This window comes from Asterias amurensis, chromosome 1 (genome assembly GCF_032118995.1).
Source record: "Asterias amurensis chromosome 1, ASM3211899v1".
Lineage (NCBI taxonomy): Eukaryota > Metazoa > Echinodermata > Asteroidea > Forcipulatida > Asteriidae > Asterias > Asterias amurensis.
In genome coordinates, this window is record NC_092648.1 from 10250616 (window position 1) to 10278394 (window position 27779).

General features: G+C 38.0%; 1 protein-coding gene across 1 annotated transcript; it reads left to right on the forward strand.

The window, feature by feature from the left end:
* LOC139945209 (uncharacterized) lies at window positions 1-27556 on the forward strand. The gene is made up of 13 exons (XM_071942506.1): window positions 1-118; window positions 7325-7381; window positions 10154-10273; window positions 10897-11105; window positions 11628-11766; window positions 19915-19971; window positions 20312-20431; window positions 20799-21007; window positions 22239-22377; window positions 23985-24293; window positions 25462-25773; window positions 26327-26375; window positions 27039-27556. The coding sequence occupies exons 1-12, from the start codon at window positions 64-66 to the stop codon at window positions 26365-26367; spliced, it is 1767 nt and encodes a 588-aa protein (XP_071798607.1). The 5' UTR covers window positions 1-63; the 3' UTR covers window positions 26368-26375; window positions 27039-27556.
* Window positions 27557-27779: the final 223 nt, after the last annotated feature.

A 27779-nucleotide genomic window follows, 5' to 3' on the forward strand; every position in this document is an offset into this window, starting at 1 on the left:
GCGTGCCCGAGCATTGTGATAGAATATTGTTTAGTCATTTCTTGAACCTACAATCATCTCACCATGTCTACTTGTGCCTTCGCTAGTTCGATGCTGCTCCTGAGTGTACTTCTAGTCGGTGAGTGTTTTGTTGAATCAACTTCAGCGTATAATTATCCATAGATGACTGAGTTGTAACAAATTAATATCAGTGTATAGTAGGACTAAACTTGGTTTTATTGAGTACATGAATGTTAACGTGTCAAATGAAAAGGGATTCATAAAAACATTACTTGATTGAAACTTTAAAAGGCTTTTGGTGCAAATTTTCTTCCAGTCACTCACTTTCATCATGCTTATCATCTATGTCTTGTTTTGGGGTCGTACATTTTGAATAGCATTTTAAATTGCTAATTTTAAAGAATCGAGAATAAAGTTGTTAAATTTCATTGAATGTATTGCCCCTCATTTATAAGTAAATAAAACTAAAACCCTTTGATTTTTGAAACCCCGAAATTAAACTTTGCCCATAAGTCATTGTGAATTGTCCGTGAGACATTATCAAAAAAGAAAATTTGCGCATTGTCCGTTTTGAAAGAGCATCATCTGTCAAAATGCCTTCAGAGAAAAACAAAAACATGAAAACCAAACGGATTTTTTTTTCGGGAGAAATGGGGCGATGCATTTTGAGACTTATAAAACTTATAACGATCGAAAAGTCATTATTTATTCTTATTTGGTTAATCATTTCTGAACAGCTGTGTTCTAGCAGTCAATGGAAAATGTGTGAGTAGTCAATCTTGTCTCCACCCACCATCTCAAAAAGTATATGCAAATGATAATAAAACTATTATTATTAGTGGTACACAATTATTGAACAATAACTCAATCTCGAGAGCCTTTTTGCTATTGGCTATCTAAAAAATACTGTCTTCTTTATTGTGATAGTTTATGATAGTTTATGTAATGCTGTTGAATTAGCCAGAATGCTTAACACTTTTTCATATCATTACCTTACAACGTTAACATTTTCTTCAAACTTAAAGGGAAAGTTTACTTTCGAGTTTGTGGAATCGTTCCAATGTTTCATTCCAATATAAATGTAGATAGGCCTATACAGACAAAACACAACCATGAACATTTCATTTAAAAACGCCAAAATTTCATTGGAAAAGTTGCCGAAAATCTGAAGCGATGTCCACGCAGGAAGAAAAATCCCTAATAAGAATGCACTATCTGTGAAGGGTTACAGCGCTCCTTATCTTTTGTTTGGGAGATAATGCATTATTCCCACTATGTGCTGATGCACTCTTACAACGCAAGTTATCTCTGCCCGTGCAACGGCAGAGATATTGTCCTTGTGCTGGATATTCTTCTTCTTCTTCTTCTTCTCTTCTTCCTCTCTTCTTCTTCTTCTTCTTCTCTTCTTCTTCTTCTTCTTCTTCTTCATCTTCTTCTTCTTCTTCTTCTTCTTCTTCTTCTTCTTCTTCTTTTCTTCTTCTTCTTCTTCTTCTTCTTCTTCTTCTTCTTCTTCTTCTTCTTCTCTTCTTCTTCTTCTTCTTCTTCTTCTTCTTCTTCTTCTTCTTCTTCTTCTTCTTCTTCTTCTTCTTCTCTTCTTCTTCTTCTTCTTCTTCTTCTTCTTCTTCTTCTTCTTCTTCTTCTTCTTCTTCTTCTTCTTCTTCTTCTTCTTCTTCTTCTTCTTCTCTTCTTCTTCTTCTTCTTCTTCTTCTTCTTCTTCTTCTTCTTCTTCTTCTTCTTCTTCTTCTTCTTCTTCTTCTTCTTCTTCTTCTTCTTCTTCTTCTTCGTCAGTCAGAGGCGTTTGCGAAAACACGGCATGGGCTTAGGCTCCGTCAGTTATTTAGAAAACAGGTGCTTTCGCCGTACGGGGCTTCAAACAGGCAGACAGAGCCCAAGCCGGAGCCCATGTGGGAGCGCAAGCTGAAGTCGTGGTTTTGTAAACACCGAAAAGCTAGCACAGTATTCGGCCCGAAATAGCCAGCCGCATATTCGGAAGAGCCAGCCGCGTATTCAAGAAATTAGAACACATGCAGTACAAGGAGCTTCCCTATCCCATAACTGTTGACTCCATAGTCAGAAAAACAATTGCGTACAGGGAGGTGACAAAATGGCTCATCTCTGTTCAACGGAGGCGTGTTTTACGGCGTGCCAGCGTGCGGGAGCCAGCGGTCCGTTCAACGGAAGCGTGTTTTACGGCGTGCCAGCGTGGGAGCTAGCGGAGCGTGAGCCTTGGGGCATATCCCGCCGTATACAACCGGTGCCGTGTCTGGTGGGGCCAGTACTCTGGGGGGCATGAACTCCCCAAATCCAGCTTGCCGGTCTCCGTGTGAGCTTGGGTATGGGAGCTTGTGTGAGGGGTAGGGAGCCTCAGTCGGTAAACCTCGCTGATCCCATCGAGCTCAAAGGCGTGTATAAACAACCGAATACCAAAGAACCGACACAATACACGCATCAGCCTACCCTAAATACGAAACAAAAGACATAGAAAACAAACCCAAATAATATGGTAGAACAACAAATTTTAATAAAAAAGCCCAACACATCCATAGGTGACTGACGATCAGTAAGAAGTATACACAGTACTAGTATACTAGGCCTACTACTTTTGCTTTGCCAAAAGTAGTTGGCCATGCGATCGTAACCCTCCATCCTCCCGACGGTCGTTGCGACGACCCAGTTTACTGTTGGTACAGAGACAGGTGAAAAAACTTTAAAGATAAAAAAAAAAAACTTTTGATCCCTAGTTATATTTAGTTCCCTTGAATTATGTATTTTATATGCAACAAAGTTTTAAAACAACAATTCTGTTCAGAACCAAAACTGCCTTCATTATTATGATATCTGTTTCCTTTTTTAAATATTTTTCTTATTGGCATACAACAGAGTTTGGAAAAAGAACAAACTCTTGTTGGAGAAAGATTTAATGATAACATTATCTGTATGCCTTTTTCTTTATTGATATGGGACATAATTTGTGGACAGAACAAACTCCACACTTATCCATACTGCTGTTGGGTTTTTCAGAACAAAAAACTGCCTAATTTGCTAATAATATATGCAAATATATATGTTTTGTTTTTATTTATGTACAACAGAGTAAAGAACGAACAACTCTCAACTGATATGTTCTCTATGCTTTTTGAATTTTATATGCAACAAAGTTTTGAAACAACAATTCTGTTCAGAACCAAAACTGCCTTCATTATTATGATAACATTATCTGTTTCCTTTTTTTAAATATTGTTGTTATTGACATACAACAGAGTTTGAAAAAAGAACAAACTTGTTGAAAGAAAGATTTAATGATAACATTATCTGTATGCCTTTTTCTTTATTGATATGGAACAGAATTGTGGACAGAACAAACTCCACCCTTATCCATACTGTTTTTGTTTTTTTTTCAAAACAAAAAACTGCCTCGTTTGCTAATAATATGTGCAAATATACATGTTTTGTTTTTATTTATGTACAACAGAGTGAAGAACGAACAACTCTCAACTGATATGGTTTTATGCTTTATATTTTATATGCAACAGAGTTTTAAAACAACAATTATGTTCAGAACCAAAACTGCCTTCATTTTTTATGATATCTGTTTCCTTTTAATGTTTTTTATTGACATACAACACAGTTAAAAAAAAAAGAATAAACTAAACTCAAAACAAAGAACTGCCTCATTTGCTCATACTTAAATCATGTACATTTATTTTTATTTATTTACAAGTGCAACAGAGTTTAGAAAAAAACAACTCTCTAATTATATGTTTTATATGTTTTATTATTTCTATGCAACAAAGTTTTGAAGCAAAACTGCCTATATTTTGATAACATTATCTGATACTTTTTGTATTGACATAATGTGGAGAAAAAACCTCTTGTTTAATGAAGGTTTACCCCTAACCATACTGATTTTCTCAGAACAAAGAACTGCCTCATTTGCTCTATACTAAAATCATGTACACTTATTTTTATTTATTTACAAGTGCAACAGAGTTTAGAAAAAACCTTTCTCTAATTATGTGTTTTAAATGTTTTATATTTATATACAACAAAGTTTTAAAGCAAAACTGCCTATATTTTGGTAACATTATCTGATAGTTTTTGTATTGACATACAACATAATGTGGAGAAAAAAACCTCTTGTTTAAATAAGGTTTACTCTTAACCAGGATTTTTCTGAACAAAGAACTGCCTCATCTGCTATCACGAATAAATGTTTTTTTTTTGTTTTGTTTTTTAAATTTATGAAACAACTCTCCATTTGTGTTTGCTATGTTATGTGCAACAGACTTTGACAGACTAAATTTTCTGTAATTAATCTGTTGATGGTATTTATATTATCACATACGCAATGCCTGCCGGAGTAATTCAGTTGATACCACAAATTTGTTATTTCCACCCCGAATGCATACCCAATACTCCTTTCCCAAGAAGCGACACCAACCCGTGCAATATTACGCAGCCGCACCGCCCCCCCCCCCCCCCGCCCGGGCAGAGATACCCGTATTTGCTCAAATACAGCTCCGCACTTTCTAGTCTTTATTGTTATTACTTTTCAGCATGCGGAAACGTTGCCAGCCACATGAACAAAAACACGCTCTGATCGTGTACGTACACGATAAAGCTAAACGTATCATGTACATACACGTTAACTTATCGTGTACGTACACGATCTTGTTTTATTCATGTGGCAGCAACACGCTTCCATATTTATATACCAAAACGTATACAGACCATTATAAAAAGGTTTACTGTTACAAATATGCTACAATGGAGGAATGTTGGACTTGATCCTGATTCGAAAAGAAAATAACATACACTTGAAACCCTCAAGCGAGGAGGGACATTTTGGTTGCAACGCCCCGTGCCTTGTCATTACATGCTTCAAAGCTTTTTTAAAGGGACACACCGGCTTACCGTTTACGCAATTTAGGGCTGTAGAATCATCAATAATGTTTTTATAGATGGTTGCTGTAAAATAAAATCATCAAAATGTCACGTAATTAGCGAAAAATTATTAAAAAACCCAAATACGGCAAAAGGCCAGCGTGTACGTGTTTCCAGCCGTTGCAACTGTCAAATCTTCGTGACATTGTCGCACAATGTTGTAAGTAGACTGGTGCTTTGTTTATAGCAACGTTTTACTACGACGCAGCATAAGGATCCAGTCTATCAATAAATTATAAACAACCAACATATACGGATCAGGCAAATCCTTCGACGGTGGAGGTAGTCGTGCTTCGACGTACATCCAAAGATCGTCACGAAGAACACAAAAAACTAACCCAGAAAATGATGGGACAGTGACAAGTAAATAAAGCATTCCTGGCACAAACTAGGCATACTACTGCAGTGCATAGGCATGATGCAGTTTGGAATGCGATCGTGGCGTACATCATGCTCCCGACGTACTACTCCTAGAACTATTTCAGTTTCGTCCGGCTGAAACCGAAATAGTTCTAGGAGTATCGACGTGCCAGGACCCATTCAATGCCTGTAGGCGTCTACAGAGGCACAGAAATTTGCTTAGCACAAAATAGTATTGCATAGCAGAAACCAGCCAAATTTTAAAATTTGAAATGATGTGAACTTGTGGCTAGTGCCCAACTAAATTTTTGAATAGAAAGAAATTTTGTAAGCAGTATTTTTTGCTAAACAGATGAAACTGACGGATAAATGGGCCCTGTTATTCACAGTGAAACATTTTGTAATCTCGGGGGCTGGGGATCGAGAGGGGAGGGGGGAGGGAATCGTGAGAGATTCAAAAACGTCCTTTTTGAGAATGTATTTTGAACCTTATGTTTTGGAACGTAAGCATATCTTGGAACGTAAGCGTAGCTAGGTATCTTGGAACGTAAACGTAGCTGCGTATGGAAGGTATGTGTAACTTGACTCAGGACTGAAAGCATACCTTTTGTAATTACAGCATAACTTGAGACGGAGCGTAAGCAAAAACTTGGAATGTAAGCGTAGCTTGATATCTTGAAAACTCGGCTTGAAAACGTACCTTTTGATATTATAGCGTAACTTGAAGGAACGCAAGCGTAGCTGAGTAGCTGCGTAGCTTGGAACGTTACCAAATAATACCTCAACAATCTCAAAAATAACACTTCATTCACAGAATTAAAAAACATTTTTTGACAAAATTATGCTTTGAGAGAATTTTGTTGAACTTTTTTTTCAACCTTTTGTACAAAATTATTATTCAACTGTTCTTTTTTCGATCGGGGGCTCCGTTTTTTTTTAATCCCTTTTTTCTTCTTCATAAAACATTTTTAACACAACAACACTGTCATATAACAAAATGCGGTATTTCTACGTTTGGACATCATCAATCTTTTTTTATTGTTACCTGAAAACTCCTAGCAAAATAAAATTAGGAGCCATGAAACAAAACAGAGCATAATATTGGAACGTTGCGATCATAAGAAATAACGGATTCGACACGAGGTGTACCGACTGACAAACCCACGATGACAAACATGTACTCCCAACCCCTCCCAAGCTCACAGCGAGACCCGCAAGCTTGGAGTTCATAGCGCCTGGGATTACACCTCCAGCCCCCCACGAGACACGGCATGCGCGGTATGGTATAATGCCCCGTGGCTTACGTTCTGATTGCTCCACGCCGTGGGCTATACAACAAGCTTCCGTTACACGGACTCTTTGAATGCGAATCTTACGTTAGATTTTTCACCATTATTTACATTTTGTAGCGATAACTTGAATACATGATCTTTTTCGTCAATTACTCGTTAATAATTTTGTAAAAAAAAAGATTTAAATTTGGTTTGGTAAGTTACTTTTTGACGGCTGGAAGTAAAACTAGCCCGGAAGGTCACGTGATTGTTTGTACCACTTTTTGGTTAGAACAATCACGCGACCTAAGTTTTTGTTTTAAAACGCTCAAAAACGGCCAAATTTCATGATTTTTTTTATGGACTGTTCTTCTTCATTCCTGGAAGACTGCTGAATTCATTTCTTAGTCTAATTTGTAGCCCAAATAGCCCAATTCGGCCGGTGTGTCCCTTTAATAAATGTAAATAGTTTTTCTTTTCTTTTTTAACGAATTGTTTGAAAGTAAGTGTGTTGTAAACAGCATTTTCGGGGATGGTATGGGTGTAAGCTCAATTTGATTTCATCTAGCATTACCAATATTGACGTACCGAGTACACAACGTATGCTGGCCGAGTTTTGTCCCGTCCCCTTCTAGTCAACACTGACCCCCTTGTTGATTGGCAACCCCACTAGAACATTAGGTACTATGCCAGTGGCCTTTGCTGCAGGGTTTCAATTGGAGTAATGGTGTACTTTGTTTTGTTTGCAGGACTTTGTCTGGCTCATCCAATCAGCAACCAGGAAACCCAAGGATCATACTCAGACGGTGACTATTCAAACTCCGTTCATTCCTTTCTCTCTTACGAATTAGTTTGTATTATCAAAGGACACTTGTGCAAAAAAAAGTAGTGTTTTCCATGTCCATCCTCAATACCAAAGCTTGCTTTCATTGAAAAGAGAAATATCGGATCATTCTAATGACTGTAGGATTGTTATTATGCAATCACTTCAAATTAGAGTGGAAAGATCCGAGTTACCAAACACCTATACGGAGCAAAAACGTGTTCGGGTTTAATACAGAACTTTCTGAGAAAACAAAGACCAAGAACGTGGACATTCATTGGCTTACTTCATTGTTTTTATTGAAATATATGAAAGGAATACATATCGTGTAACCTATGTTCAAAGAGATCTTTAAGATAATAAAAAGGTAGGTTTGCAGTATCATTTCTATCATTCTAGAGATCGTTGGTTTTAATTGTGGTTCCATTACCAATTATCCAGTGATTGTGCGTCCCTGGAGTGTCGTGAGGATGCCTGGTCCGAATTGAGCCGATTTGATCTGAATTTCACATTTATATTTTTAAAAAGTCATTTAAATCTAGAAATTTTAGAAAGCTTGTTTGTTTTGCATGATGAAAACTTCCGCTTATATGATCAGTTAAAAACTATATAAGCATTATTCACTGACATCCATATTATGTCCTTTAAGGGAAGGAGTCAATTAATGATGGCTTATTCATTAATTGAGTCATTTCTCCAAACCTGGGTTAGTCTAAATCATTTATTTTATAAAAGTGACGATATAAGGAAGTTAAGACCCCGGTTTGTTTAATTTTGTTCCTCCAATGGAGGTTGTCATATCTGTATAACTTGAACAAGTTCTAAGCAAGCCCCACAGCAAAGATATCTGAATTCGTGGACTACTTTCTCCTTCCGATAGTTACCTCGCAACCTACATATGTCCGTGACACAACAAACATATTGCATAAACTTGAAGAAACATCCTTTCCACAAGATGTACTCATTACTAGCATTGATGTTGTCTCAATGTACACAAATGTCCGCCAAACAGAGGCAATTAATTGTGTATGCAGTGCGCTCGAACGAACAAACCATCAATATGCCATTAACAAACCACATTCCTCACACATCCGTACTCTTCTGGAACTCATCATTGGGAGAAATTGTTTCCAATTCGGAAATAAATATTTCCTACAGAAAGTCGGTTGTGCCATGGGCTCTACAGCCAGCTCCGAAATATGTGACATACCCTCCATGATCTCGAAAATAGAATCCTCCAACAAGCTGACAATATACTCACTTGGTGGCGCTATAGAGATGACATTCTCATAATCTATGGCGGTAACATTGAAGAATTCAAAAACCTGGTAAATACCATGAATCAAAATGCACCCCCACCCTCAAATTCACTTTTAAGGCCTCAAACTGTTCAGTGAACTATCTTGACTTAACTATAATCAAAGGTAACAGATTCCGTGAAACTGGTATACTAGACACCAAGGTCTATACTCAACCCACAGAAACATATCAATACCTTCATAAATCCTCATCCCACCCGACACATGTTTTTAACGCATTCATATACGGAGAAACCCTTCGCTTTGCAAGAAACACCAACAACATTGATGATTTTCAAGAGAAAGTCGAGACCTTCACAAACAAACTAACAGCAAGAGGTTACACACATGATGAAATAAACACACAGATACAAAAAGTATCACATCATGAACGTGCTAACATGATTCACAAACCACTGGAAGTACACCAGCAAAACAATAAATCACCTCTCGTCTTCACGACAGCATACAAACCGGCACTTTTCCACAAGGATATATCACGGGCAATTAAAACATTGGCCTCAAATTCAAAGCGATGAAACACTCACGGAAATTTTTCCGAACACACCCTTCATTGCCTTCAAAAAAGACAAAAACATACGGGAAATGATCATCAGAGCCAAGTTGCCACCGGACACAACTGAGGCCGACAGCGACCTCGACGATCCCTCCCCCGCAAATAATTCTCTAGAATTACAAGAAACACTTGAGGACCTGATTGCCTTACTCTGAAAACTGTCCAACAAACGGTACATGCCTTGGTTATCTATTCAAAAATACAAACATACCCACGGCTATGTCATAAACCCTACCATATTGGTTGCTCCCCACATCTTTTTCAAAATGTAAACAAGAGATTACCCGATTCATTGAATCAACCGTACATGCAACTGACGAGGAAGCTTACATGACTTCCGAAAACTAGTTATTGCTACCCAAGGATCTGCAAAAACATCCTAAGTCTCGAAAACATTTTCGTTCACAAACAGACCAACTTGGTCTTAAAGGGTCACATTTCTTGGTTAAACTATTTCCCATAAACACCATGTTTAAAATAACAACGGTGGAAATAGTATAGCACAGTTACAATAATTGGAATCGTATTAATACAATACATGTTTCAATTTACGACAAGTCAACAGACACAACGTCACTGGATGGGAGAGCACCAACATTTAATATTTATTTATTTATTTTTTTTAACTGCAAAATTGTGTCTTAAAACGTTCAGAGGTACACCCTTCCAACCCCCTCCCAGCCCTCCCCCAACAAAAAGGGGGGGGGGAGACAAAAATTATTATTATAAACTTCGTTAAACCTAGCCTTGTTTTAAATAATTTTGCTTATGTTTTGTTTTAAACTAGAGAATAGAAGTAAATGATTTACCATCTAAAAACGCAAGGATGTACTTTCACTTTAGATTTTAATGTAATGATTGTTTTATTGACTTATTTCAGAACCAGCATGTACCAGTGGACCGTTGGGAATGGAGAGTGGGGCGATCCCTGATGGGAGTATTACTGCATCATCATCCTATAGTTCTAGCTATTTACCTCCACAAGCCCGACTTAATGAAGGCAAGTCATACTCAATTTCCGTTTAACTGCAGGCAGAACTTGCTGACCTGATCCACATACTAGTCTTATCTACTCACTTTATCCCTTCTGGTTCAAGTTGAACCTGTGCATGGATAGCAGTCCTTATGTATCTTTGTGTCTGAAATTATGTGTTGTTGTGTTTTTTCTACGAACTCAGGAAGAGTATTTAGGACACACATTATCGTTATTATTGTGGTTTTAATAAAAAAAAACTGCTCATTGCAGCCTACTGGCTGAATTACAAAACAGTGTACATTCAAATTAAAAGGAATACAAAAAGCTTATTAATTAAAGTAAACCGTATTAATAAAACAGAGAGGTATTTAGGAAATCAAAGCACATAAAAATATTGCACTAAAAGAAGCACACTGACCATGGAGGCCATATACCAATTAAACTGTTAGGGAATAATGGAAGTGGCCTCAGGGAAGTGTTACATTTATTATAACCCCTATATGTTTGCGACGAAATAATCGAAATATACCATTTGTAGGAAGTGATGACAAACTTTGAAAATAATATTTCATTGGAATGGATAAGGGATCGATTCTAAGTTCTGCTAAAGAATAGCATTCATCCGCGACGTTTGTTTTTATACACAGGAAACAGCCACTGGTGGGTACCAACTGTGGAGGATGTAGCAGACTCTTGGGTTCAAGTTGATCTAGGACTACAAGGCCTAGGTGTTACTGGACTGATTGTACAGAGTCATTCAACGCACTACATGGAAACCTTCAGCGTTAAGTACAGTTTAACGGGAGAATCTGAAAGCTGGCATGACTTGGAGAATGCGGACGGAGATACCATACAGGTCAGAGACCATTTCTTGTATCTCCCTAGTCTTGATTAGCGACGCTAGTGTTTGATTTAGTTACCTTTATTATTTGCGAGTGTCGACTGGTTCGGAGGGTTGGTTTATACAGATATCTTTTTTTCCGAGGGAATGGGCAATTGGACATATTGGATTTTTACAGATATCAATTCTCCGGACTCGATTGTTAAAGATTGTACAATAAAAAAATAATAATGTTCAACAAAAACGCATGCACGTAAAACAACCCTGTTATGGTAAAATCAAAGTTAACACTTGTTTTCTTGCTCAAGACACTCTTATTTAATTGATTCTATCTTCAACGGGTAAACGGAAACCTGACAAGGGCAGGGATCGATTTAGCTTGGTGCGCTATGTGGCAGCACAGGCTATTTAATCCCAAGTGAGCTGACATGGGCAAGTGATATTGGGAATGTTGAAGCGCCATGAGTGTCACTGGGTACTATAAAATCAATATATTATTTATTACAAATTAACCTTTTTTTTTTTTCTCTCTTTTAGTTTAACGGGAATGTCGCTGGTGGTGAACGAGTAACTGTCACCTTCCCTGAGATATTGAGGACCAGATTCCTTCGAATAATGACACTCACTTGGACTAGGACTATTCCTCACTTTGCATTTGAAGTTCTTGGATGCCGAGGTAACGTTAAAACTCGGCATTATGCTGTATAAACATGCCAAATGAGTAATTCTTAAAACACGTCACTGTAGAAATTTCTTGACGCTCAAGAATGACATTTTCTGGATCTAACATGACGTTAACGGTTATAAGCTGTTATAAGTTCAAAGCATATTTTTTAAATCCATGCTAATATCAAAAAACATCAAACAATTTAGACCATTAGAGATCTCGGAGTCACCATTGATCACCATTTAACTCTACACAAACACAACAAGAACACATGTAGTTCCGCTGCCTGTTGGAATCCACAAGATCGGAAAGCTTAGACGCTACTTAGAACAAAGTACCACTGAACGACTGGTTCATGCTTTCACTACTTTTTACCTCGCTAATACTGCAACAATCTCTACATCAATCCTAAATTGCTCCCCTCCATTACAGAACTCAGTGTCTCGCACAGATCACATCACATCAGATCACAGAAATCAGATCACATCACTCCCCTTCTGCGCTCCTTACACTGGCTCCTTGTGTCTCAAAGGATCCGATTTTAAGTTCTTACTCTTGCATACGAAGTTAAACATGGTCTGGCCCCTAAATGTATCTCAGAATGACTTATTTACAGGAAGCAACCTACGTCTCGTGTTCTCCGATCATCATGTACTGCCCACCTGATATTCAACTCTGGTCCTATCCCCCGCACTCGCTACAGAAAATGCGCCTCCCCATCAATTGTCACACCCACTCTCTGATGGAATAACCTTCCCGTCCACATCCATGCCTCAACTACACTGGACTCATTTAGGCTGCTCTCAAGACCAACTGTTTTAAAACAATCTAATTTAGTTTAAGCTATTTCATCCCTCTTAAATTTTTTTTTTTTATCAAGATAGGGCAAAACATACTTTCTTAGGTGTGATACAAACATTGTATTGTTTTATTGAAGATGGTATCATCCGGCTAGCTGGAGGTGATGACGCACTTAGAGGTCGAGTCGAGATTTACCATGACGGTGTTTGGGGTGCGGTATGTGATACAAACTGGGACATACAAGATGCGGCTACTGTATGCTGGCAGCTTGGTTTCCTAGAGGCAAGTGAGGCAAAGAATGGATCATTTTACGGAGCGACAGAACTTCCTATTGTAATGGATCGAGTTGCTTGTAAAGGGACGGAGCCATATCTTTCCTGGTGCCCATTTCTTTGCAGGGAAAATGATCCATGCACCAGCACTGCTGGAGTAGTCTGCAAACCAAGTAAGAAATGTGTTCTTTTAAATGTTTATCATCTGTGGGTCGATGGTCTTGTGGCTGTTTTGTGAAGATTATAAGAAAGCTTCCGACGTTTGAAACTAAAACTATTTTTTTAAACTTTATGATTCAATATCTCAAATCGATATCTTCATTATTTAAGGTAATAACCGCATCGATTGATAACTCGAAGGATGAGTTGTCAATAATCTTTCTCACAAAATACGTCTCTTATTTTCTTCCAATTCTATATACAAACAAACCTACGCCTACTAAGTTGCCCGCTTCGCTATACAAACTCTGGTTGTTTATGTACGTGAGCACAATCCGGTTGAGTTTACTCTTTATTATTTTTTAGTGGTTTTAATGCAGAACATTTCAAGCTCAAAACTGATCGTGGTAAAATTGTCTACCCCTCTTTCCATTTCGACTCGGCTACATTGTTTCTATTCACTCTTCCCTATCTTAACAAGACACTGTAAGGCTTGTGGACGGACCAACCAGGAGAAGTGGAAGGGTTGAGATAAATGTGAATGGTACATGGGGCGCCATCTGCGACAATGAGTGGGATTTGACTGATGCTGGGGTCGTCTGCAGACAGCTGGGTTACCCTGGTGCCAGGCAGGCAAAGTCGGGTGCTTTCTTCGGTCAAGGGAGTGGTCCCAACTTAATGGATCGGGTTGTGTGTGACGGTTCCGAGGCCAAAATCACAGAGTGTCCATCACATTGCTGGGAAAAACCAAAGTGCAGAAACACAGAAACTGCCGGAGTAACCTGTTATAAAGGTAATTACGGATGTAGCCAAATGGTACTTATCAAAAACCCTTTGCAACCGGAGCCATCATCATTCTAATATATTTCAAATTACATGTGGGAAGCAAATGTAGTAGCACGACCTTTTTCGTAAGGAGCCTAGCGAAACATTGTGGACTTCCCTGCTCACACTAGACTGTGAAATTATCTTGTGTTAACTTTAATAACGTAACTGACGTAGTAAAAATTTTAAGGAAAATCAAAGGTTACACATAAAAGACTTTGTTTTGTTTTGCCGGGGACTTGAACGGTCTTTATACATTTACCTCTCCTTTGCAAACTCTTGGTGGCGCACTTTTTCTTCTAAATAAAGCCAGTTATTTGTTAACCAAGTCAATATACAAAATTTATACCACTACAAACTACTTCCCCACGTTAGACTCATTACCGTGGTCCTCGCAATAAGGCGTTATAACAATCCGTTATACAACCCTTGCTATTTATTATTGGTTCATTAATTTGAAATGCAAAATAAAATTTAATTTAACCGTGAATGGCGATACTTTACTCTGGAAAATTCCCGTTTCCAGAATTTACCCGGCCTACTTGGTCCCAGAGGCCTGACCCAGTTCTGTGTCAAGCCAATTGTATAAAACAATACTGGGATTATGGCTTGGATTCGTCCAGTGACCTGTGTGTTTTTAGGGTGTAAAGGCTTTTGAGTCAATTCTTTTTTATTGAACTACATGACACCACAGTTTAGTGCTGTGTCTGCATATAAAGACGTGGCCATCCATCCATGCACAAACCTCTGTGAATCAACAATCCACAACTTGCATGTCTGTGAGCATTACACCTCAATCTTCAAATGTTGCTCACACCCTCGAAATAACCGGTTTAACTTTTTCAAAACACTATTTTGTCACGTTACAGAAACAACCGAGTAGCAATAATAAGTATTATAACCTCGTTTTGTTTTTTGCCTACGGGAATAATTTTCACATCACAGGTTGGCGAGAATCGGTTTACTTTTTGCAGGAATCTTTGCAGTAAATGTTAAGGTAATTATAATATTATGTTTTATTATGGACAACACATAACAAGGAAATGCGTTGTTTTAAACTAATCAGAGACATACTGTTAATTCCTCTTGAAAGTAAGTTTTCTTCTGCTGAGAGCCTGCAGATATCAATCATAAAACAAAAAACTCAGTCCATAAAAAATAAATCTATTTCCAGGTGACTTAAAGCTTTTTGTCAAAAGCTGAATAAATATTGTTTACCATGTGTTAGTCAACATTTTAATAAATTAGAATAAATTAGCATCTCTTTACGGAAGCGTATTGCTGCCACGTGAATAAACAAACCTGCAATCTTCGGGTGTGCTTACATACTACCTTATCGTGTACGTACACGATGTACGCGATTAATAATATTATATGAGCTTCCCGTGAAGTACACGACAAATCAAAACTTATCGTGTACGAAGACGGTAACTCATCGTGTACATACACGATACAATTTTATTGTGTACGTACACGATAAGAGATCATACGCACATGAACTTTTATCGTGTACGAACTGATCATGTACTAACAAGTAAAAATACCATGTATGTACACGACAAGTTATTATGTACGTACACGATAAAATAGTAGGTTTTTATTCATGTGTCGGAATTAACCTTCCATAACTCTTGTACCACATTGTCTGAAGTAATATTTGTCATTACATTCACTTGTCTATTTTCTCATTGTATAGAAACCATGAAGGAGCCTGGAACGCCAATGCCAGTGGTTTTTCAAAGTTAAACATCACACACGTCATGGTCTGCCTAACTTTGGTATAAAGTGTTAGGACCTGTGCATGGACGTTTCATTTTATTCGTAAGAATAAATGTAACAATCAGGATGAGAATTAGGATGAGAATCACATCAAAATCATTTCTCTTCTAATGAGAGGTTTTTGAGACGAAATAGTGCGTCCCACTCACTGCTCCTTTTCCTTTTTCTCAACTCTCAAGTTACTTATGAACACAATACCATCTTATCTCATTAAGCAGGTCTATCTTTGCACAGCATGGATACAATATATTAGGACAAGAGAAGCAAAGTATGATTGAGTGCATCTGGTTACAGAACTCAATCAGAATACAGTTGCTCCAATACGAATTCAGGATATAGGTTTGAGTGGAATAACCAGGTCCTCTATGCCATAGGGGTTATTTTCGTTGCATGTCAAAGGAGACCAAATAAAAAATGGTGTCTGCATGGTGAGTCTTTAGAGTTTTACGTATATCTTAGTATTATTACAGACTCTAAACTTTAGTTAATATGTAGAAAATGATAACTATAAAAATCAAACCTAATTTTATAGCACTGCTGACTATATAAACAAGTTGTGTTTTTCGTTTTATTCCAAAAAGAAACCATCAGAAAGCATGACTTAACAACAACATAAGGACTTTCCTGTCACAGACGAAATCGTAAAATGTAAAGTAAAACGATTCACAATCACAAGGTGACTCCGGACTTCAACAACTAACTAATTTTCTGAAAACACGTTTTATTTTATTTTATATAAATACATCAAGTTTGATTACAAAATGTATGCGGAAATTAAAGAACAGCAAAGCAAATTGTTTACGAAGCAACAAGAAATATTGAGCGTTAGTTAAAATATTGAAGAGTCACTAGAACTACGAATTGTAAAATTAGTTTCAACTGTATGTTGCAAAGGGGTTGTTTAAGTGGGCGGATCAAAAATCACACGCTGGGATTTAATTGGTTAAACCTTGGGGAATGTTGTACACTGCTAGTATTAAAGATTGATTGCGTATGACGTCATTGACCACCATCTTTGACTAAAACAACAATGGACAAGCGCACATGTGTACGCGCTGCGCTTGACTCTCAGCCAATGATAGCCTTTCACGCGTGCATGTATAATAAAAAAATGGCGACCAATGCAATGGTTAGTTTGCGATAGGGACATTGGCCTGTAAACGGCAGAGCTGTTGAGAATAAACCTCACTTCTTGATCGGGTGGGAACAATTATGTCAAACTCAAGTGTCTTAATTTATTGTTGATTGTGTGATTATTGTTAGTTGTTCCTATGTGATCCATACCAAGTCCCTAAATAATCCACCAATGCACCCAACCCACCAAACAATCCACTCGGAATCCATCAGGCCCATCCACATTATTTAGTTCAAGTGTAAAATCTCCTCGTTCTGAAAAGAGTTAGTTGTCTTGACATTTCGTACAGTATACCGTTATCGTCTTCAGGAGCAGTCTTGGTGCAAGACGTCCCCTGTTCTGTATGGGATGTACACGACCCATAACGTCTGCGATCTGCTCGTCACGAACTGCTAACAGAGGGCGCTATCACTCAACGGTATACCTTTAAAATGAGAACTAAATCATGACTGTGTACTAGATCCAGATGGTTAACTGGTATTGAATGAAGTAATTAGAGATAAAGAAGAGCGGTAGAATTGGTTGGCGATTTAATGGAAGATGGTAGTATGTAAAATGCATGCATGGTGACAATAAGCAACTTAAGTTTAGGTCTCACTTAGGAAATCAATAAGGTGTTTTAGGTGATCAAAATGTCGATAAGGTGATCAATATGTGATCAATAAAATTAGCAATAATGTCAATAAGGTGATCAATATGTGTCAATAAGGTGACCAATAAGGTGTTCCACTGGAAGGGAAAATAACAATTTGCTCAATACATACCATTCCCTACAAACTTATCTAATTACTGCAAGTTAAAAAATGACTCCTTTAAAAAAATAAAAAAAAGGACTGTAAATTAATAATATAGTCAATGCCACCAATTGTATTGCTTTTTTCCGATACATGAACAAACCCTATATTAGCAAACAATGGTGAATAAGACGTAAGGAAAAAAGAGGAGAGTTAAGACGAGAAAAAAAATGGTTAAACACTGGAGCAAATAATAAAATATATTTATCCATGGTTAAACCTAATCACACAGTTTGATTTTCTTATGATAAAGCTAAGACGAAAGTAGTGTTTATCTCCCCTTATAGATGTACTGGCACCATTGATAGTAAAGGCTTCGTGGAGGGCGCTTCTTCGAGCCCGTCGTACGCGATTAAGATTACGCTTCGTGCCGTTGAGTTGAGCCAATTGATCTACGTTTTGAGCTATTAGAAGTCTTTTCATTTTGTTGTACATTTACTCTTACTTTTGAATGAAGTACAGATTAGCTTTAGAAAATAATATACTGAGTTTAGTTAAATTACCGACTGGAAAGTAATTGTTGGTCAGTAACATTGATCTCCAGTATAATGGAGATCAATGGTTAGTAACGACCTTTTTCGCATCTAGGTTAAATTGTGATGAGTGACATTAGATTCACATTAGTCAGACAGTCTTTCTCGAGGTCAGTGGTGTAGTCAAGTACTTTTTGGCTGGGTACCAACAACTTGCCGGGTACCAAGAACTAAAGTTGCCCGATCATTATTCGAGTTTGTGTAGGGGTAATTGTTGGGACTCCGAGCAGGCTGACGAATATGGGTGAATTTGAAATGAAATGTGAAGTAAAATTGTTGTCCATTGAATACTTTTGGGGTTTTTGCTTTTCGGAATTGTTTGCTTTTCGGCAATGAAAGAATGATACAACAAATACAGTTTCAAACAAATTACCATTGAACGTATTCTATGCAAGTATCACTTTAACTAACAACCTTATGAACTTCAGTCTAACTGAAACTGATTTGTTATTTCCAGTCGGCGTGTTTCGATTTAAATTCCCGGTACACGGATTCAAGATCTTGGATCATTGACAATTTTGCACATTAACACATTAATTTGTTGTTGTTGGGTTTCAGATCAGAGGAGCGTTCCCGTGCATTGACATATAATTTTGTGCAGTCATATTGCGTATAGGACTTTGCCCGTGCATTGATATTTGAGCAGTCATTTTTATTAAGGGCCGTGCCCGTGCATTGAGCTGGAATATTGTGCCGTCATTTCTTGAACCTACAATCATCTCACCATGTCTACTTGTGCCTTCGCTAGTTCGATGCTGCTCCTGAGTGTACTTCTAGTCGGTGAGTGTTTTGCTGAATCATTTTCTCAGTGTAATATCCACAAATTACTGAGTTGTAACAAATCTCAGTGTAAATTAAACATGATTTTTATTGAGTATCATGCTATGTCTCCGTGTCAAATGAAAAGGGATTTATTATAAATATTACTTGACTGAACCTTTAGAGAAGACACAATTGGCTTGGTCGTAACATGAATTTTGAACCACCGAACGAAACAGTTTACTCGCTTTTGGTGCAAACATCGCTTACAGTCCCTCACTTGCTTCTTAATCAATGTTTTGTTGAATGTTGAACAAAAAAACAATTACCAGATCAGGATTTGAACCCAACACACCTAGATTAGCGTGCCGGCACACTACTGTGAGCTGAAGATACGTTTACAATTTGAAGGATGTTCTTTATATATTGGAGTTATCGGACCTTACCTTAAACCTTCACTAGCCGAAACGCATTTCATTTTCATACATTTCTGTGTTATTATTATTATTATAATTATATAATCACTACAAAAAACCCACCTCCGACCAGATAGCTGGAACAGCTCTCCTGCTGTTTATGTGAGAGACCCAGACTATAAACAACGCCCATCAGTCATATTTTAAGGTTAACTGTTGCGAATTCATGCAACAATGAAGGAACAATGGGTTTTCCCCTGATCCTTAAACAAACATACAAACACTTAAAACCCACTTAAAACCCACTTAAAACCCACTTAAAACCCACTTTTAAACCCTTGTTGTACATAAACGGCCTTGGTTAAATAAGCTAAATCATCTAGCATTTATACCAATTGGCATACCAATTTCACAAAGTATGCTGGCAGAGGTTTGTCCCGTCCCCTCCTTACCAGACTCAGGCCTTGTTGATTGACAACCCCTCTAGGACACGTGGCATGGTCCAACTTAGGATATATTAACATAAAATTAGCTGACTAGTGAGTACGATGTGGTTAATTAAGGCAATGGAATATTAAAATATGTCACTATGTGCTGACAGCTGTTCACGCTGCAGGGTTTTACACACAATCTCAAATATGTTTTTAAACATGGAAGTGAAAATGTATTTTGTTTTTGTTGCAGGACTTTGTCTGGCCCATCCAATCAACAACCAGGAAACCCCAGGATCATACTCGGACGGTGAACATTAAAATGCAGTCTAAATATATCCCCTTCTTGAAAAACTGTGTGTTTATCTTATAGGCTTAAAATAAACAATTATTAAACAGGATTTAAAACTTAATAAATTGTCAGTAAACACCATTTAATTTCAATGATTATAAAGTAGTCAGCCCGAATTGCGACTTTAGTGGACTGTGTACAATACCCTGCTTGAGCACAAAACACTCGAACCAGAGCACAAAGGACATATATGTTTTCTTATTGTTCACCCTCCGTACCATTAAAGCTTACCATCTTTGGAAAAAGAAAATCTTGTCTTAAGATGTAATGTATTTATTGTTTTATCGACTTATTACAGGACCAGCATGTACCATTGGACCGTTGGGAATGGAGAGTGGGTCGATCCCTGATGGGAGTATTACTGCATCATCATCCTATACGACGTCATATTTACCTCCAAAAGCTCGACTCAATGAAGGCAAGTCATACTCAATTTCCGTTTAACTGCAGGCAGAACTTGCTGACCTGATCCACATACTAGTCTTATCTACTCACTTTACCCCTCCTGGTTCAAGTTTAACCTGTGCGTTGATAGCAGTCCTTTCTTATCTTTGTGTCTGAAATTATGTGTTGTTTGTGCTTGCTACGAACTATAAGGAAGAGAATCTATAGGACAACGGATGCCTCGGGGAAGTGTTACGTTTTATTAGAACCCATATCATGTTTGCGGCGAAATTAAATTTACCATTTGTAGGATGAAAATAATATTTCATTGGAATGGATAAGGAATTGATTATAAGTTATGCTAAAGAATAGCATTCATCCGCGACGTTTGTTTTACACAGGAAACAGCCACTGGTGGCTACCATCTGAAGAGGATGCGGCAGACTCTTGGATTCAAGTTGATCTAGGACTACCAGGCCCAGTTGTTACTGGACTGATTGTCCAGTGTCATACATCAGCCTACATGGAAACCTTCGGCGTTAAGTACAGTTTAACGGGAGAATCTGAAAGCTGGCATGACTTGAAGAATGCAGACGGAGATACCATACAGGTCAGAGACCATTTCTTGTATCTCCCTAAAGACGCTAGTTGTTGTTTAAGTCACCGGTTAGAGGGCGTAACACCGACTGGCTCAGAGCACAGACATAATACCTCAGGGGGACTGGGCAAATCGAAATGTTTATTTGTATACTGATATCTCTTCTCCGTAATTCGTATCGCGGTATCGGCGACTAATTAAAGTAATGTCGCCGAAATAAAACTAGTGTATTCCTATATGACAAATACGAAAAAACGCATTATGGTGTTGAACTAAAGATACAAACAACTATAACTTCTAAATCATACTATTTCAAACCAATATTCTTTAGGCAATGCTTTAGAACACCCAAAGTAACATGAATCAAACTATTTATCCAAGTCATATCCAATGTACCTATGTGCCCGCGTGTATGATAAAACTACGAGGCTCAATGGTTCAAGTTTGACCGAAAATACGAGTTAGCAATTTTGTATTTTCCAAGTTTCGCTAAATACACCCATTTTTGCGCAATGACATTATTTGACATTTACGACAATATTGAAGTCGAGTCCCTCGTGTGTTAGTCCGAGTCCGAGTCTGAAGGGGAGTCCGACGGGTTACTTTCCATCTAAAACTATTTTCAAAAACCAAATATAAATATTGTCTTTAGAACATGTTGGTTTTCAGAATCATCTTCGAATGAAAATCCCAATGGTATTGACAGTCGATTATTACAGCCTCAGCTGTACACATGTTAGAAAGTCACACTTAAGACCTTTTCACACTACAAAACCATTTCCCGGGAAATAAACTCCCTGGAAAATTCCGGGAGTTTTTGACCCCACATTCACCCCAGCAACCGTTCTCACTATCCCAACTTGGTAACTCCTGGGAGTACTATTTCCACTAATCTCTATACACCGACCAGGAATATGAACGGTTTAAACCCGCTTTTATTCTCACTAGCTGCCTTTTCCCGGGAAGAACGTTTTACCTCGGGGTTAACTTCCTGAACCCTACCCATGAGCAGGGTTATTTATTTCCCGGGAATAAGTTATTTCCTGGGAAATTCCCGGGAGGTTTTTGTGTAGTGTGAAAAGATCGACCAAAAGTTCCCGGGAATTTTCATGTGAAAAGGGCTGATGACAGTTCCCACAAGAGTCATCAATTACCCTTAGATCGGAATAATATGAAATAAATTTAATGGCTATGGTGCTTACAAGAAGAGCCTCAAGTTATTTCTATTTGATTTATGTCTTAGTTCAACGGGAATGTCGCTGGTGGTGAACGAGTAACTGTCATCTTCCCTGAGATATTGAGGACCAGATTCCTTCGAATAATGACACTGACTTGGACTAATCATGTTCCTTATTTTACCTTTGAAGTTCTTGGATGCCGAGGTGACGTTCAAACTTTCAGTATTATGTTTTAAGCAAACGTAACTGAGTAAAATAGTTATTTAATTTTTTTTTTGAGGAGCAGACAACATAGCATAAGGGGGAGAAGGGAATAATGTAAAGAAACTAATCAAGAAAACAAAATAAATACTTTTTGACTTTTCAACTGGGACTTTATTGTCTCTACAAATTAAGTTCATATTACAATCTAAAAAACAGGTCTAATTGTTTACATCAATCAAATTAAAATTGCAATGGAAAAAAAAAAACCAAGAAACATCAAAGAAATGGAGAATTGGGGGGAACGAATGAGGGAATCAAATTACATTATCGCCGAATTTGCAACAATTACGGTTTTATGGATATCAACATGTTATAGTGCTCTCAATGGCAGTTACACAAGTCTCCCATTGTCGCATTTATGGCTCAGCAAAGTTTGTCCTCCCTTATGGTAAACAATGTAAACCGAGACATCAATAAGTCTATTTCAGGTTAAGTGGACACATTGAGACACTTTTTGGTTTGTTCGGTAAGTGTGTCTGTCTACGCTCAAACCAACCATTGCACTCCTCCAGAAGACGATCAGAGCATACTGAAACGTCGAGTTAAACCAACGGTTCTTTTTAGAACCACCCCAACTCATTAGAGATAGTCATTACATGGTGTTACCGCAAACCTTTCCATATCATTGCACTCCTGTAGTGGCTGCCGTATCTCAGCAAGTCTAATAATTACATCGATGAAGTAATGGATGGATATAATTATCATATTGAAAAAAGTAAAAAGCTGATAATCACAAGTGTCTGAATACTCGGATGACTCGTGAGTCATCGTGAATGAATCTACAGAGTGAATGTTAATAGCTGAAGTTCAAAGTTTATTTTCTAGTACATGTTGATATCAACACATGTAAGATTTAGAGAAATACAGATAGAGAATCCTCACTAGGTCTGATGCAAAAATCAAACAGCCTATACGGGATGTGAACCATGTCTAAGTTTCATAAAAAGTTGTGTAAACATTAAAGCAAGGAGAGCTTTTCTATGCAACCCACTCCACTGGACCCCACTTTGAAAGCTTGTTTGTAGCTTTTCCTACTTATTTAATACTACTGCGAAGCATTTAAATCAATTAAAAGGTCAAGTGTCAATCGTCGTTTAAAAAACAGTTCAAACAAATGAAAAAATGGGATTTTGGGTTACATATCAATGCTCTTGTTTATATAGATATTTTACGAACGTTAATTTTGTTACGTCATCACGATGATGACGTCATCACGATGAGGTAATTTTGTTATAAAATCCTGTTATCTTTCCAAAAAGCTTTAACGAAGTCAAATAACATAATTTAGATTTATTTTCTTATTCGGATAATCTGCTTACAGAAAACCCATGCTTGTTTAGTAAAGCGGTATTGTGTGCCTAAAAATCACCACACAATCTCTACCTAGTAATGTCAGAATGGTCAGACCGACCGCCAGCCCGACAGACAGCATGACCGACAGACAGACAGACAGACAGACAGACATACAGACAGACAGACATACAAGACAGCAAGGGCAAAACACATTTTCCTATGCGTAATACAAACATTGTATTGTTTTATTGAAGATGGTATCATCCGGCTAGCTGGAGGTGATGACGCACTTAGAGGTCGAGTCGAGATTTACCATGACGGTGCTTGGGGTGCGGTATGTGATACAAACTGGGACATACAAGATGCGACTACTGTATGCAGGCAGCTTGGTTTCCTAGAGGCAAGTGAGGCAAAGAATGGATCATTTTATGGAGCGACAGAACTTCCTATTGTAATGGATCGAGTTGCTTGTAAAGGGACGGAGCCATATCTTTCCAGGTGCTCATTTCTTTGCAGGGAAAATAATCCATGCACCAGCACTGCTGGAGTAGTCTGCAAACCAAGTAAGAAATATTTGTTGATTTTGTTATTGTGTTTAATCTGTTAGTCGATGGTCATGGGACTGCTGTCTTGAAGCTTTTAAGAAAGCCTTCAGTTATCTCAGACAAAAAAAACTAACGGTTATAAATTTTCAAAAATGATTTTTGGGGTTGAACAAAGAATTGATTAGAGTGGGATTCGAACCAACGACCTTTGGATTAACGTGCCGGCGCTCTACCAACTGAGCTATCTAGCCCTATGTTGGCGTTGTCCCTATTTTGTCAATATCTTTGTTCGGGGTGCCAGTCAGAAGCCATACCACCGTTAACTGCCGTGTAGCCAGGGATCACACCCAAATATACTTTTCATTAGACAAGAATAAAAGCTAATGTTGCGTTTATAAAATCAATACCTTTGTCGAAGCCTAAGAAATATCAATATTTGATAACGCGACGGATGAGTTGACACTTACATTTCTCAAAGAAGACTTTTACAAACCGTAGGCCTACTTGGTTGGAGAAAAAATTGTTGCCAATAAAACACTACAACGTTTAAATCGTCGGATGGTTTTCTGAGCCTTATTCCTACATCTTTCTTCCGTATAAGGAAGATACACAATACTCCTCTTATCTTTTCAAAACAAAGTTAAAGGAACACGTTGCCTTGGGTCGGACGAGTTGGTCTATAAAAAGCGTTTGAAACCGTTTGTTATGAAATGCATATGGTTAGAAAGATGTTTTAAAAGTAGAATAATGGTCACAAGTATCACTCAAAATTGCACGGTTTTCCTTTTACGTCGCGAGCTAACACAGTAGGCCATTTATGGGGTCAATAATTGACTCCCATAAATGGCCGACCGTGTTAGTCGACGAGGTAAACAGAAAACCATGCAATTTCGCGGCATATTTGTGTAGATCATTGTGTTCTACTTTTACAACATCTTTCTACCGATACAAACTTTTACAGAACGCTTTTCAAAGACCAACTCGACCGACCAAAGGCAACGTGTTCCTTTAAGCCTCACGAATATAAAACTAAATCCCGTCTCGATATTATTGCAACTTGGGCTTCTCAAATATTTGGCACGATGCAATCAATTTCAAAACGAGGGGTCAAATTGACACTCACTTGAAACTCTTTTGATTTGGCAACAATATAGCGAGTTCACCTCTCATCTTTATAAACAATCAGATGATGTAAGGCTTGTGGATGGACCGGCCAGGGGAAGTGGAAGAGTGGAGATCATTGTGGATGGCACATGGGGCGCCATCTGCGACAATGAGTGGGACTTGACTGATGCTGGGGTCGTCTGCAGACAGCTGGGTTATTCTGGTGCCACGCATGCTGAGGTCGGTGCTTTCTTCGGTCAAGGCAGTGGTCCTAACCTCATGGATGGGGTTATCTGTGACGGCTCCGAGGCCAAAATCACCGACTGTCCATCGCATTGCTGGGATAAACCAAAGTGCACAAACACAGAAACTGCTGGAGTAATCTGTGCTAAAGGTACTTGCAGACCGCAGCTATCATGCTCATATTTTTTCAAAGTATTTAAAGGGAGCCCCAAAACATCCATTGGGAATGAGTATACTCAAATTCAATGTGATTGAAGAACGCAACCTTTGTATAACCTTAACAAAGAATATCGGCTTCCACTGTCACGGTATAAGACAGTGTATTTATGTTCTGTGAACGTAAACAAGGGGTCTGAGCGGATCTTAGTATTGTTTTGTCTTCAGGTAATAAAAGCCAAGGTATTAAGTTGGATGATTAGGCCACTTATGACGCGGATTTTACATTTTAAAGACGGCATTTCCTTTGCAAACTCTTGGTGGCGCACTATATTATACTTGAGCATTTCACACAACTATTGTATTTGTTCATCAGGGATTTTTATATCAAAAAAAAATCCGAATTCACTCCTTTCATTGCCCAAAGTTGAAACCCTGTTCGAATTGTCAATAATCTACACAAGGTGGCTTTAAAACTGACTGTTTGCATAAAAGTTTAATAAACATGAAATGTATTACGTTTACTGGAATATTCTTTTATATCCCAGCTTGGCGTGACAGTTTCTACTCTGTGGAAGGCTTGCAGTAGATATTCGGGTAATTATAATGTAGGATTAACAGGCAAATTAATATCGAGAGGTCAAGGAAAGAGCCAATGGAAGAAACGTTGGCTAAAGACAACACAGAACATTTTGGAACCTTCAAATCTGTTTCCAATAGTTTTAGCCTAATCTAATAACTAAGAATAATAATATTAAATATTAACTGAGCGCAACTACAAGGATTAGTGTGTGTTAAAAATGGTTGCCAGTCCGTCAGTTGGTTTGCTGTTGTTATTTGTGAACATAACATGGTGGCTCAAAAGGCGGGGAGTGAGTCTGGCAGTTAAACACACGTCCCTTTATATGACGTTTGGAAACACCCCCTGCACAAAGTGCACGGAATACCTTATTATTGGTTATTCTAATTGGATATAAACCTTGTTATCGAAAGCTTACACATTCTGTCTACAACTAATTTGAACTCTTGTTTTAAACTGGTTTAAAATAAACCTCTTGTACCACGCGGCCTGGGGTCGATTTCACAAAGAGTTAGAACCAGTCCTAACTTAGGACTAGTCCTAGGAGATATACAAATTGCATGGATAGTCTTAAGTGAGGACGAGTAACTGGTCCTAACTCGAGATAAGACTAGTCCTAACTCTTTGTGAAATCCACCCCCGAAGTACTAACTACAACCTCGTTTCTGTTCTCTTTATAGAAAGCGTGAATGGAGCCTGGGGCGCCAAACGGAAGCGGCTTTTCAAAGTTAAACATTACACGAGCCACGGTCTTCCTAACTTTGGGCTGAGTGTTTTACTACAGGACCTAGTGTGCATGAACGGCTCATGTGTTAGTAAGAATATTTATAATCAACCAGATATTAATTGATTCGTAAATTCAAGCCTGGTTATGAATACTCAATTTCAATCATAAACCAATACGTCTACCGTGAATAACACATACTTAGTATAATCAGTGTATATGTAGTAAAAGAAGTAGGCTACTCAGATCAATGATGTGGTGATATACGGTACTTCAAGGATCTCTCTGGAATACACGGCAGGTCCCAGTCTGTTCAGATGTATGGCATCAGCTGTACGGTCAAGGGAATGGGGATTTGTGAAGAGGCGGATCAAAGCATGGTCTGTACAGTATGTAGAGTGACGGGAGGCGGTAATAGGTTATATGCAAAACACCGGAGCAATTTGGTTAGGTTGGGACGATCGAATCACCTCAAAACCATTATGCTTCCTATGAGAAATTTTGGAAACGATAGAGGGCGTCCCATTCTCTGCTCCTTTTCCTTGTTTTTTTCTTCTCAACTCTCAAGTTACTCACTAGTGTGTAATTAATGTTCAGTATACATTTAAATCATCATTTCATAACACTGATTAATATTCATGTTATATAATATAGTCCTACTACAGAATTAAAGGATTACTATTAGGCCCATACCCTG

What these genes read in the sequence shown, in the direction of transcription:
- LOC139945209 (XM_071942506.1), top strand. Translation starts at nt 64, where the DNA reads ATGTCTACTTGTGCCTTCGCTAGTTCGATGCTGCTCCTGAGTGTACTT. An exon ending in CCTGAGTGTACTTCTAGTCG is followed by an intron (nt 119 to 7,324) that starts GTGAGTGTTTTG and finishes TTTTGTTTGCAG; the next exon opens with GACTTTGTCTGGCTCATCCA. An exon ending in TGAAGTTCTTGGATGCCGAG is followed by an intron (nt 11,767 to 19,914) that starts GTAACGTTAAAA and finishes TTTTTGTTGCAG; the next exon opens with GACTTTGTCTGGCCCATCCA.